This window comes from Hermetia illucens, chromosome 4, assembly GCF_905115235.1.
Source record: "Hermetia illucens chromosome 4, iHerIll2.2.curated.20191125, whole genome shotgun sequence".
NCBI classification, from domain to species: domain Eukaryota; kingdom Metazoa; phylum Arthropoda; class Insecta; order Diptera; family Stratiomyidae; genus Hermetia; species Hermetia illucens.
The window spans coordinates 54504982-54518029 of record NC_051852.1 but is presented as its reverse complement, the minus strand read 5'-3'; the positions used below and the strand labels follow the sequence as shown (position 1 = coordinate 54518029).

At 41.8% G+C, this 13048-nt stretch overlaps 1 protein-coding gene across 2 annotated transcripts in view; it reads left to right on the top strand.

Annotated features, from left to right (window-relative positions):
• Nucleotides 1–2901: 2901 nt before the first annotated feature.
• LOC119653768 (REST corepressor 2) overlaps nucleotides 2902–13048 on the top strand; it is a 46185-nt gene continuing 36038 nt past the window's right edge. Inside the window, exons 1-5 of one of the 2 annotated variants that reach the window (XM_038058760.1) lie at nucleotides 2902–3711; nucleotides 3769–3816; nucleotides 3899–4033; nucleotides 4087–4301; nucleotides 4355–4519. In XM_038058760.1, coding sequence (XP_037914688.1) covers nucleotides 3600–3711; nucleotides 3769–3816; nucleotides 3899–4033; nucleotides 4087–4301; nucleotides 4355–4519 — 675 coding nt within the window. In that variant the 5' untranslated portion in view covers nucleotides 2902–3599. The remainder of the gene's footprint in view (nucleotides 3712–3768; nucleotides 3817–3898; nucleotides 4034–4086; nucleotides 4302–4354; nucleotides 4520–13048) is intronic. The other variant, XM_038058759.1, reaches the window with a different exon arrangement.

Sequence of the window (13048 nt, the reverse complement as noted above, 5' to 3'; positions counted from 1 at the left end):
ATATGCCGATGATTCGTCAGAAAGCAAACTGGCAGATCAGGTTTTGTGAAAAGGCGACGTGGTGAAAAATTTGAAGAAGATTGCATCGTAAAAAGGACCAAGCATCCATTCAGTATTATAACCTGGTCATTGATTGGCAAAAAACAATGAGGCAGGACCAATATATAAAGGTGTTGGACACCAGAATGATTATCAAAGAACACTAATCATCATCAAATGGTAACTTTGCTCTATGCCAAAAGGCCAAAAAAGAATAGAATTTTTAATAAAAAACCCAAAAAAAAAATTTTGTTCGGCCTGGCAATTCACAGGAACTTAACCCCACTAAAAGAGTTGAAAGTCAGTGAAAAACACAAAATTTTCAAGGGAAATTTTATGAATAAGATATAGTTGGCAAAGGTCCTGGTTAAGCATAAAAGCGATGAAATAAAAATAAATTGCATTAAATGTATCAAGAATATGCCATGAAGAATAAGAGGTATGATCCCAACAAAAGGTGACTTAACTAAATATTACCTTTCCTTGCACATAAACCGAAATTATCTTTTTTTTCAAGGGTGGCTCTAATAATTTGGCCAGCGTCCTCTCGCCATTCCCTTTTGTTTCCATCATGGGCACTGTCGCATGAAATATCCTGCGCGCTTGACACTGTTCTATATTGATGATGTATTTCAAGTATCTCAAAATAAAGTTGACCTCGAGGAACTTGTCGAAAAGCGGAATGGTTGTTTCATGGAACACGGTCTCAGACTGAATTTGAACTAAACAGAATTTTTAACGACCGATTTCAATCGCTGTGCTCCGAGCTCGAATTACAACACGACCTACAATCCCCTTTGACAATGAGAGTGAATACAAAACCCATTCAGAACAGAGTCCTCCGTAACACCTTTAGGAGGAGGAGGAGCAGGGAACAGGAATTAGAGAGGTATCACGTTGCTGAGTACCATCTATAAGATATTCTCCTCTATTTGGCTAGGCCGCATATCCCCATACGCCCAGAACATCACTGGCTGTAGAGGTTTCACTCCATACAAATTAGCAACAGATCAGATTTTCTCTGTGCGGCAAGCGATGGAAAAACCGCTGGAATATGGCCATTAGTTGGACCATCTTTTCACTGACTTTAAAGCCGCCTATGACAGCATAGCTAGGGTAAAACTGTATACGGCTATGAGAGAATTCGGTATCCCGACGAAATTAATAAGACTAATCAGGCTGACCCTGAACCCTGTCCAATGTGCGAGACCATTTAACATCAACAACGATCTAAGACAAGAGGATGCCCTATTATGCGTCCTCTTTAACCTTGCCCTGAAGACAGTGATTCGCGATGCAGATGTAAATGCGAGAGGCATCACCAAGTCCATCCAACTACTGTAGGAGGCAATGTGGTCAACATTGCGCTCGCCCGAGATTATTACCCTGATTTTGACTCAGGTACTCATTTACAGCTTAGTCGACTTGTATCCGACCTCAAACCACGATATATTCCCCACTGCCACCAGTGAGATTTGAACCGTGTTATTCCATACGACAGCCTTATGCTCTAACCACTCAGCATTCTGGACCACCCCTCTCGTTGGTGAAGGCAATTACCTAACTTGAAGGCCACCTAAATTGGGAGAACGGGAAAGCTAGCCCGAAGTAATATATCAAACGGTCCGGTTGATAGTCCGAAGGCGCACAGTTGCGGGAGTGCAGCACCCTGTATGTAAACACATTCACCTACCTTATCAAAAAAACGTCTTGAACCCAAACTTTATGGCAGTGTCATCTGTCCCATCGCCCTCTATAATTCTTAGCGCTGGTCAACTATATAAAAGACAATGAACCGTACTTCTCAGTAACGAAAATGTTGTGTTGAACAATTTCAAATAGGGACATCCATGATTGATATGTGGTTCATCGATCGTGGAAAAATTGTGATTGTGGCGTCTTCCATGCTATGGTCATTCAATTCGCGCTGACTAGAACGCACTAGTTAAGATGGGTCTAGGTGGCGAAGTCGATGAGAAACGACTAGAATATCGACCGACACAACGATGGCCTGATCTACTAGATGATGATTCAATAGCTTCTCGTCTCAGCCTAAATCAGGCTTGTGACTGAACAAAGTGACATAACCTGTGAAGGGCAGCGGACTCCGCTACTGGATGGAGCAAAGGCTAAAGAAGAGGACAGAGAACCCATAGAGCCCACCTCGTACTTCTTTGACCCAAAAATGGCTGTGAAAGAAGTGATAAAAGGGCTAAAGTGTAGTGGATCGGCAACATATACAGAGAAAGCGACGAATCTGTTCCAGTTAGATACCCTTTCTTAGCTGACTTATTATCATTACCAACGGTGCAACAATCGGTATCCGGCATAGACGTACCTAAATACGGAACTCCAGACATCCCAGTTTTACAACGAGGTCCAGCTGTTTGACGTACTGGCCTATGCCATCACTTCATCTGAACAGGATCTACCACTTCATCTTTTTCTTCCATAGATGTTGCCTTTATAGTCTTTCCGGACTGGCTCATCCTCACCTATACGGATTAAATGACGCGCCCAGCACACCTACTGAGCCGGATTTTATCCATAATCAGACTTTAATTGTGTCGTTCATAAATTTCGTCATTACGGACTTATTATATTACGACACGAGGATATACCAGAACGTGTTCAGAAAAGCTCTATTTCCTGTAAAACTGGAGATTCTATTTATTTCATATTAAGAGATAATTTAAAATTATATTTCACCATATTTTAGGATTTGTATTTAGTTCCATATCAACTAGGATAGCCATATGTGCATAACATGTATTATTGAATTTTCCCCACAGCTGGAATTCATCCATGGTATTAAGCTAGCCAACGTCAAATCTATGGAAATGCATCGCCATTTCACTGTCGTTATAGTTCGTGGAAGGGGAATATTCAATTTTTATGGCACGAGTGCAACTCTGCCATAATTACGAATCGGTGTCCGCTCCGCTGTCAAATTTCGCTTGTGGCGTTCGCCTAGTTTCCGTGGTGCATCAAAGGATTTTTCAAAGACGGGATTTCGTGAATCACGAGACGAGAGCATCTTGCCCGCATCTAGTATTTGGCGTTTCCCTGACTGGTGGCTTGCGAGGCGGAATCTGGCGGCGTCTGAGCTACATGGCGTGGTCGCATAAGTGGGAGTGAGTGAAGTACGGTCGTCGCAGAAGTGTAACAGTGAGATTGGTGTTTTACTGGCTTTGCTGAGAGTGTTGAGTCCTATCAGGCTAAATAATTTGTCGAGTTATTTTCGGAGCGTGGCGCGGGGCAATCTGATAGGGCACGGCGGGATTTTGGAGAAGTTGGTGTGTTTGATCCAGCCGAGTATCATCGCTTGCTTGACGTGTAAGCAGCGCCAAAGTATGGTCGTCGTGAAGTGTAGGCGAGGCACAGTTGACTGAAGCTATGAATTGAAAGTTGGCGGTGGTGTGCTGCAGTTGGGTTTTGCGAGTTCGCATTTTAATTCTTTTGTTTCGTTAGAAACTGTGTTGCTAGTTTACTGAGATAGTGGAATAAATCAGAGACATTGCCGTTAAAATAGAATCTGGTAAAGATTGAAACAGATTAGTATGGTTTTGGCCGAAAGGAATCCGGAAATAATGCGGAACGGTCGTAGGTCACGGGGACCAAGTCCCAACGGTCACGGAGGCACCCCTGATTCCAGCTCCGAGGACGATAGTTGTAAGTAGTTGAAGTGTATTCCAGTCCAGATTCTGTGGTAATGAGTTCGATTTGCAGCAATCAAGAAAAACGGGTCAAAATCGAAGAAGCAAAGCGAGTACGAAGGTGAGTATCACGTCGAAATGGCTTCCACGGCAAACGTGGAATTTGACGGGAGTCCCAAACTGAACTGTGGGTTTGTTCGCAGAGAAAATTCGCGTCGGAAGAGACTACCAAGCCGTTTGCCCAGAGTTGATCCCGCCTCCCGAGAGGAAGATCGAAAATTTGAACGACAGAGCTCTTTTGGTCTGGTCACCAACCAAGGACATTCCGGATAACAAACGTAATTTGTGATTTGTCGCGTGAATTCCATGTCTTAACCAATTGTTCCTGCAGTGGAGGAGTACATTTCAGTGGCGAAGGAGAAGTACGGCTACAATGGCGAGCAAGCCTTGGGGATGCTGTTCTGGCACAAGCACGACCTGGAGCGCGCCGTCATGGATCTGGCCAACTTCACGCCCTTCCCGGACGAGTGGACGGTGGAGGACAAAGTGCTATTCGAGCAGGCATTCCAGTTCCACGGCAAAAGTTTCCACCGCATCCGACAAATGGTAATTGTTGTAGAACTCTGAATGGATCTGTCCTGAATTTGCGTGTTTTCCAGCTGCCCGACAAATCAATCGCCAGTTTGGTGAAATATTACTACTCCTGGAAGAAGACCCGCCACCGACAGAGCGTAATGGACAGACAGGAGAAGGCTAAGGCAAAGGACGGGTCGGAGAATGGCAGTGAAAATGGAAGTAACGAAGAATCAGATGGTGAAGAAAAGGTAATTTTCCGAGATAATGTTGTGTTTGCATAGATTCGTGTGTGTCGGACCATTATTGGTTAGGTTGTAATTTAGATTCTCTGCGAGTTAGAATCACGAATATGGCGTGCTACATTTTTCTTCCGGAATTTTTTTTGGGGGTTATGAGTATTTTGTGAATCTGATTGATGTTTAAAGCACAGAAGAGTTCTGTATAGATAATTCCTAACAGAGCGGTTTGCGTAGAAAACGAAATTATTTGACGAAGAACAATTGAGCAATTACTCAATATGGGGTTCCACATATTTCTTCCTGTTTTAGGATTTATGGTCGGCTACAGAAACCAGTCCTCATTGTCCGAAAGCAAAGTGCAGTTTGCAGAATTTTGCACTTTTGTTGACGGATTTGTGTAGTGCGAAGAGTGTTGCTTACTTATATAAAAAAATGTGTTTATTGGAGAAGCTTTCGGTGGCTAACGGAAAGCTTTAAGCTGAGACTTGATCAGTAAAAAAGGGAAGAGAATGTTGGTAGTGGCGTCGGTGCAGTGTATGGAAAATGGATTTCCACGAACCTTAATGAAGTCAGGTTGTCTCAAGCGATTTCCTGTGGTGAAATTTTGGGTATTGTTGTCACCTCTATTCTCGAGACTTGTGGTGGAAAAATGGCTAGTCTTACTGAACAGTACGGGTATCATATCCACTGATATGTTGATGACTTCAGCATATTCATGTGGCAAAGAAGAACAAGACTAAACAACCCGCAGCGCCAATGGAAAGTCGTCTGCTTGAAGTGGAGGTGAATACAAATGGCGGAGCAATACAGGAACAGGCAAGGAAACAAAAGAGGACTAAATCGTCAGCCCTGCTCAATGCACGGATGGAAAGAAAAATGTTTGTGGAATTTCGCTGTAAGGTCAAGTCCGAATACAATGAAGAAGTCTCTTCCATACGGTAAACGACTGGAATTCGGAATTCTCCGTGAATTAAGTCCAAGGACAACCGAAAACCAACAGACGGTCAAGATGATACTGGGGGAGAACGCTGTTTTCTAGCTTTTGCGCGATTTGGAAATCCCAGTTGACTCTTACAGAAAAAATCGAAGTGGAAGACGTAATCAAAAGTGAACGCCCAGAGCCGAGCGAGGAAATTTCAAGAACGGGAAAATCAGAAATGGTTGAATAGAATGTTGGGTGTGGATTCGAAGATGTAGGTGTTTAGTGTACCGGCCCTCGTCCTGCGGGTAGTTTGACAGGAGAGCAGCATGCTGCAGATGCAGGCAGATAGGTCACAAAGCGACGCATTGCTACGAAGAGAGGGTGATCATTTGGTGAGAACCTTGAACACACTGTAGACTCGGGGCGTTGCCCGATCTTTACGGCGGCACTGGAAAAGATTCGCATTCTATGAATTATTATGCACCGGAGTGCTACCGTTCACGAGTTGATGAACTTTATCATTGATACGGCCACAAAGATACTTGGCTCCAGCCCCGAAAAAAAGTAGGAACGGCTGGTTTGACGATGAATGCAAGATAGCAACGGAACGGAAGAATGCTGCATACCGAGAGCAGAGACTTATCACGAACTCCGTCGAGCGGAGAAGCGACTTCACAGTCGGAAAAAGGAAGCCTGGGAGAACCAACAAGTCTGTGAACTAGAGAATTACAGGGAGCAACCGCATCAGGCGCTGAAATTTTACTAACAAGTCAGCAGGATGAAACGTATACACCTTGATGCTCATTATCCCGATACAAAGAAGGATATCTGATTTCCGACAGAATGGGCATGTTGGAGCGATGGGTAGAGTATTTTGATGACCTGCTCAACAACCAAAATATCGGTGAGTTGGAGGTCCCGCCAACTGAAGACGGTGGACAAATGCTGCCAACACCAAACAGAAGAAACAGTCCGTCTAATTCATCGACCTAAAAACCATAAGCCGCGAGGAGCCGATGAAATTACAGCCGAATTGATTAAATATGGAGGCGACCAATTACACCAAGTGGTTCATCAACTGATGCTCAAAGTATGGGACAGCGAATCAATGCCTGATGACTGGCAATGAGGCATTATCTATCCCATTCATAAAAAGGGGGATGTCACACAGTGCAGCAATTATAGAGGTATCACGTTGCTGAGTACCATCTATAAGATATTCTACGCTATCTTGCTAGGCCGGATAGCATCATATGCCCAGAACATCATTGGTCCATACGAAAGACGCTTCACTTCAGGCAAATCAGCAACAGATCAAATTTTCTCTCTGCGGCAAGCGATGGAAAAACTGTTGGAATGTGGACATCAGTTGCACCATCTCTTCATCGACTTTAAAGCCGCTTATGGCAGCATAGCCAGGGTAAAACTCTACACGGCCATGACAGAATGCGGTATCCCAACGAAATAGGCTGACCCTGACGAATGTGCGAGGCCAAATAAAAGCAGCAGGATCACCCTCGAGACCATTCAATATCAACATCGGTCTAAGATAAGGGGATGCCCTATCATGCGTCCTCTTCAACCTGGTCCTGGAGTGTGTGGAAGTGATTCGCGATGCCGATGTTAATGCGAGAGGCACCATCCTCTTAAAGTCTACTCAACTATTGGCCTACGCTGACGATATCGATATCATGAGAAGAACAACCCGAGATATACAGTTTACTTTCATCCAGATCAAGCAGGCGGCGCGAGATCTTGGGCTGCATATTAATGAAGGCAAGACGGAAGTATATGGTGGCAACGTCAGCGCCAAAACCAAAAGAACGAACAACATCGAATCGCACTGGTCAAATGAAAGAATGAAGATAGGAGACTATAACTTTGAAACCCTTGAACATTTTTCCTATCTAGGGTAGAAAATCACAACCAATAACAGATATGACGATGAAATCCGCTCACGGTTGTTGGTAGCCAACAGACCCTATTTCAGGTTACAAAAGCTGTTTCGCGCGACTATGATCTTGCCAGTCCTTATGTATTCCTCGGAGATTTGGGTTCTTAGCAAAGAAACTGCGAATTCTTGGCCGCCTTCGAGAGAAGAATCCTCCGAAGAATCTTTGGCTCCCTATATGAGGATGGACGATTCCGTAGCCTTCTCATAAATCCGGCTCCGGTATGGATGAGGATGATCCACCCGGAAAGTCTATAAGGGCAATATCTATGGTAGAAAAAGAAGACGAGGGAGACCCTGCCTGAGATGGAACGATGGCGTAGGTCAGCACGCCAGACAGCTTTTAGGGATATCGAATTGGTCGACCTCGGCGCAAAACCGGGGTGTCTGGAGTTGCTTTTTAAGGCAGGCCTAGACCGGATACCGGTTGTTGCGCCGTTGATGATGATGATGTGATATGTATTTCATCCAAACTCCATAGGAAAACGAATCTGCGAAATGGCTGCGAGAACGGGACTCATAGTCTTAGACACATGATAAGAAGGGGGCTCGTAGTCTTAAACATATGATCCGCCAAGTACGTATTCCTGACAACCGTCGGAACCTCGTTTTCGGTGGATGGGTGGTAATTCAGAAGAACTTTCGGCAAGCAATGATCAAAGCATTCTGTACCAAAGTGGAGTGCACTAGCTCGATGTTCGCTTTGTGGGTGGAAGCCGCGAAGGCGAATGTCGAGAGATTCGCCGTGGTTGTTGGAATAGGGAGAGCTGTGCTGGAGACACTGTTTGGTGGACGGACAAAAGTTGAAACTGCCGTAAATTCAGACATGATTTTGATAACGAACATTTGGAACTACATTCTACCAGAATTATGATCTACGCATCCCCTCCAGGTTGATGGTCATTGCCCAATTTTCAACATAAAAGCACTGGTAGAAGCACCCCTCTCTATGAAAAATAAGGTATCTCGGTAACGGTATATAAGCTAGTGTTCCACCATTGGCTGGACTTAGCGCATGGCGTGTTGAGCGATTGCCTGAAGAGAGATAGTTTTCTTTGTCTGGAATGTGGTGAGGCTATCGCTGATAAGAAAAGGTAAATAAGACTTTGAGTTGTCGTCCGACCAATCTGATGCTTGACACCATCAGACAAACGCTCAAAAAGCTCATTAGACTCGCCAAGACAATGCGGGGTGGATGAAAGCAATTGAAGGTTGTAACGATCCGTCGAGGGTGGCACACGAATCCATTCTAGCGCCGGATCTTTGGAACGCCGACCATGTTGCTTATTTGTTGGCGTACCAGGCGTAAATCAGATGCGACGTGTAAGAAATAAAACGAAAGTAATATTGACTGAGAAAAAAACCAGACTGTCTCGTGGTAATTAGCCACATAAAATCAAAAACCAACGGAAAACCTTATGTTAACGCTCGGCTTGAAGATACGAATCAAATGAACACCAGAGAAGATTGTAACAGGAGTTTTGGCCTCAAGTCGACCAATGGTAAACGTTACCTCTAGCAGGAATTGAGGTTTACCGGCAAAAAATTAGGCGTTATATTGCTATCATCACTGGATAAAATTCCTTGTTGAAGATGGTTGGTTTGCTAAGAACAAGCACTGCCGTCGATGGTAAATTTCCCGATTGAAGGGATTGCTGAGAATGAAGAACAAAGAACCAGCGTGTAAAGGTATATTTTAAAAATCAGAAAATGACTGGCAATACATTCATATTGTTTTTGTGCCAACAATGAGATTTCTTTGCTATCCTGATGAGAGTTAACTGTAGTCGATAATCACGACTAGTTTCGCGCATGACATAAGAGTATCGCACTGTTTTTGCACTTTTGATTCTGTTTTCATACTTTTCGGAAAATGAATGAAATCGATTGGATAAATCATATTAAACTCGCTCACTTGACCATACGAATTATCCGGATTTTACTGTACTTAACTTCCAACTCAGATGGGAGTTGTTTCTCACAATTCTCCCTTTAGGGACGGGGTTCATTTTCTTATTGAAGGGTTTTTATTAAAGCTTTTGTAATTGCCTCATTTTATATTGTGATGGACATGACCATGAGTCCGAAACGTTGCAATGCGAGTTGGCATCTCTACAGTAGCGGAGACGTTTACATGTGTATCTTATGACGAAACTATGGATTGCATGCAGTTAAGAAGTTGATTATTCAACTATATACCCCTTTGTTATCTGTGACGTTGCTGATTTTTTTTGAGATTACAATGTGGAACTTCATAAAAATTTCGTTGAAACTTTATTTGTTTGTATAGTATAATTCTGTGTCCCGTTAATATTCTAATTTAAGGGTGTACACAGATCCATGAATCCATATTCGATTAGCGCTTGGTGGAATACCAGATCAGTGCTTTTCGTTATGTTCCACTTACAGGTTGAGCGCTGGATTGAAAGTAAAACTTTAGGCAGGCCGGATGAATTTTCTAAATCAAGTGACAACTAAACTAGTAGAGTCAAAATTAATGAGTATCTTGTGAATGTAAGAATGTTTTTGATGCAACGCAATTACAGAATATTTGGTTTAAACAAGAGATACCACAAAGCACACAGCGGGTGGATGATATGAGGCAAACGTTTCGCGAACGGCTTATCTCTTTGAAAGGGGAGCTCAACTGGCTGCTTGAACGCCTCATTTATCGCAGCGTCATGTTTGCTTTGGGGTAACCTAAAATTGTCCCAATACACTGGAAGAACTGCAGGACAATATTCGGATTGGCTGCTTCATTGAGTCTATGAAAGCTTAAACTTAAACTTCAGTATTGTGTGGATAGTGAAGGACAATTTTAGCTAGATGCACTATTTAAAACCACGTAATTTCAAACTTTCATTACTGTATTGCTCGAGAAATGTATAACTTGCTAGATTTAGACGTTTTTAATATTGTTGCGCCTTCCTCCGCAAAAGCCAAATTCCGCGGTCCACTCAGTAGGAGTTTATATCAAAAATTCAAATTAATTCCCAAATCTCAATATACGTATTTTAATCTACAAAGTTTCTTTTATCATCTGTTATCGCATTTAGCTGAACTTCTTTACTTTTTCTAGCGAGTTTATTCAAAATTTGAATAGCAATTAATACGAATAATTTTGATGCTCGCTAGAGTAACGAATGTTTTTGATATTGGGATTTGAAACCTATTGTTCCTAGTCACAGTGTGATTCGATGAATGTTCGCTATGCTGCCTCATTACTAATACAATCATGCTAGAAAAGTAATAATACTACCAAACCAGGCTTCATTCTCAGACCTAATACGTTTTCATTTCAATCATCGTTAGTAACACTCATTTCAGTACAAGAACCAAATGAAATGAGGTATTTGATAGTGTCCTGCTCTTAGCTCCCTCAGTTCATTCAAGAAGTTTTCTCACTGCAATTTGAATATATAGGTCTTGGAAATCAAATTCAGGGTTTTTCAAAAAAATTCAAAACTTTTCAAACTAACTTCAAACTTTTCCAAATGAACTTCAAAATTTTTATAAACTGAATGTTGAATTCAATATTTTATACCAATTTTTACCACTGGATAAGGATGGAGTTGGTTCTTTGAAAAAGTACTTGGGAAGTTCTCTCGATTGTCGGTGGACATCTTGTAGTTTTTAAGGCATCCTTCGCGACCCTTATCCCCCATACTTGCGAACGGAGAATGCGTCGATGGAAGGTCTAGATTAAAACTTTTCAAAGCATATATTAGTTTTGCGAAGGGAATAAGTGCGTCGATTATTTCAAAGAGCCGTTCTCAGCAACAACTCGCATCTAAAATTTGAAAAAAATCGTCGTGGATCGTGCACATTATCTAGGGGTCAAAATATTCCCGATCACGATATCTATATATTAACGTATATACCCTGCGAGCTGGAAGCATCGTGTAACCAAATATTCTTAAAAAAAAATCAAGAAAGCATTCAGTACTTGAATCATCCAGCTTTACATTGTATAAGACGGTACAGAATCCTCAAGAATCGATACGATTTTTTCAAAAGTTCCGTATGTCGCACATTTAGCGTTATCAGTACCAAAGTGATGAGTCATCGCTAAGTACCCGGAAACTTATCAGGCGCTTCTTGCGCCTTGTATTGCTTTAATTTCAAATTTCTCATTAGGGATCTGCTAATGGTTTTGACTAGGGGTACTTTTCATTAAAATGAAAATACTGTCCTTGTAAAGAAAAGCTGAGGGTAGTTATCATTTAACTGCTTAAACAGCTAAGTAGTTATTTTTCATTATATATAATGGGTTTCTATATACAGTATTTCATTCGGTTTAAATGAATCATTTGGGCTTTAATTGAGGCTGCGTACGGTCAAATGTGCACGGCTGGGTAAAAATAATTCTTAATCATATACGAGCATTTTGTAAGCCATAAAATCATTAGTATTCAGCTCTGATGGTCTGTATACAAATGGGTAATTCGTAATGACCCTTTTGGTAAATAAATTGGAGACTTTTCTATACATTCCTAGATTGTAAAAAAAATCGACGGACGCTAATGTGAGTGTAATTATGCGGTTTTTCCAACTATTAATTATCTGAAATAATAAAAAATTTGTTGTTTATTTTACGTTGGTGCTTGCAAACAAACAAGTCAAGACTTGTTAGCACTGATGAAGGGAACAAGTGGTTCCCGAAGTATCGGTATTTGCAAGAATAAATATCTACACCAACGAAAAAGAAACAATAAGGTTTTTATTATTTCAGGACGCTAATTATCTGAAAGGAAATGCAAATTATGCCAAAAGGGCGTGAGGCGAAGATATGATACCCGACAAAAAAATTTAACCACTGCGAGTGGGAAAGAAAATTCAAGTTCAAAAGGGGTTTATCCTGAAGCTTTAGAATAAAGTTGTGCTTCATGTGATTGCATGTGAAGTTCTTATTATTTACATCAACAGAAGTTCTATTTAAAAAATATGGTGGAAAGGAAAGCTGAAGTTTTGAGGGAAAAGGTACGTTCGTCAAAGATTTGTGTGTTAATATTAGAGTACAAAAGACGACGAAAATAAACACATACACAAACACTTTGTTGTTGAAAGTAGGTAAGTGAGGTTATCTATAAATCACTAATCACTTCTGCAGCTCGTGCGGGCATTGATTAGTATAAATTTTCAATAAAATCGTCCGGAATTTCATTAAGAAATATCTTTCCTAAAGTTTTTCTAGATTTGCTTTGTTCAATATCAATCTTTGCTACAGTCGCCGCTTCATGAACGCCCATAAGTTCTCTATGGGGTTCAAATCTGGATTATTTCCTGGCCATGGCAGCGACTGTAAGCCAAGCTCCTCTTTTCAAGATGTTACCTGTGAATAAGACCCGCATTGAGGGTAAAACAGATAAAAAACTTGACACGGTACAGTACGAGCTCTGACACGGAACCCAATCGTCCTGAAACAGTACTTCATCAAAGTGCTCATGCAGTGTTTCTACTGACTGAACAACGCAATCATCGATAACTTTTTTGTACTTTTCTGCGTTGACAGCACGCATCCCCAAATCATTACTTACTACAGTTCGTGCAATACACTGGGGGTCAAACCTCTCTCCTTTTCTTCTTCGCACTGCGGGAGGACTGTCAAACTCTAGCAAACTGAATTTAGACTCACCAGAGAACACAACTCACCTTCAATCGTCCG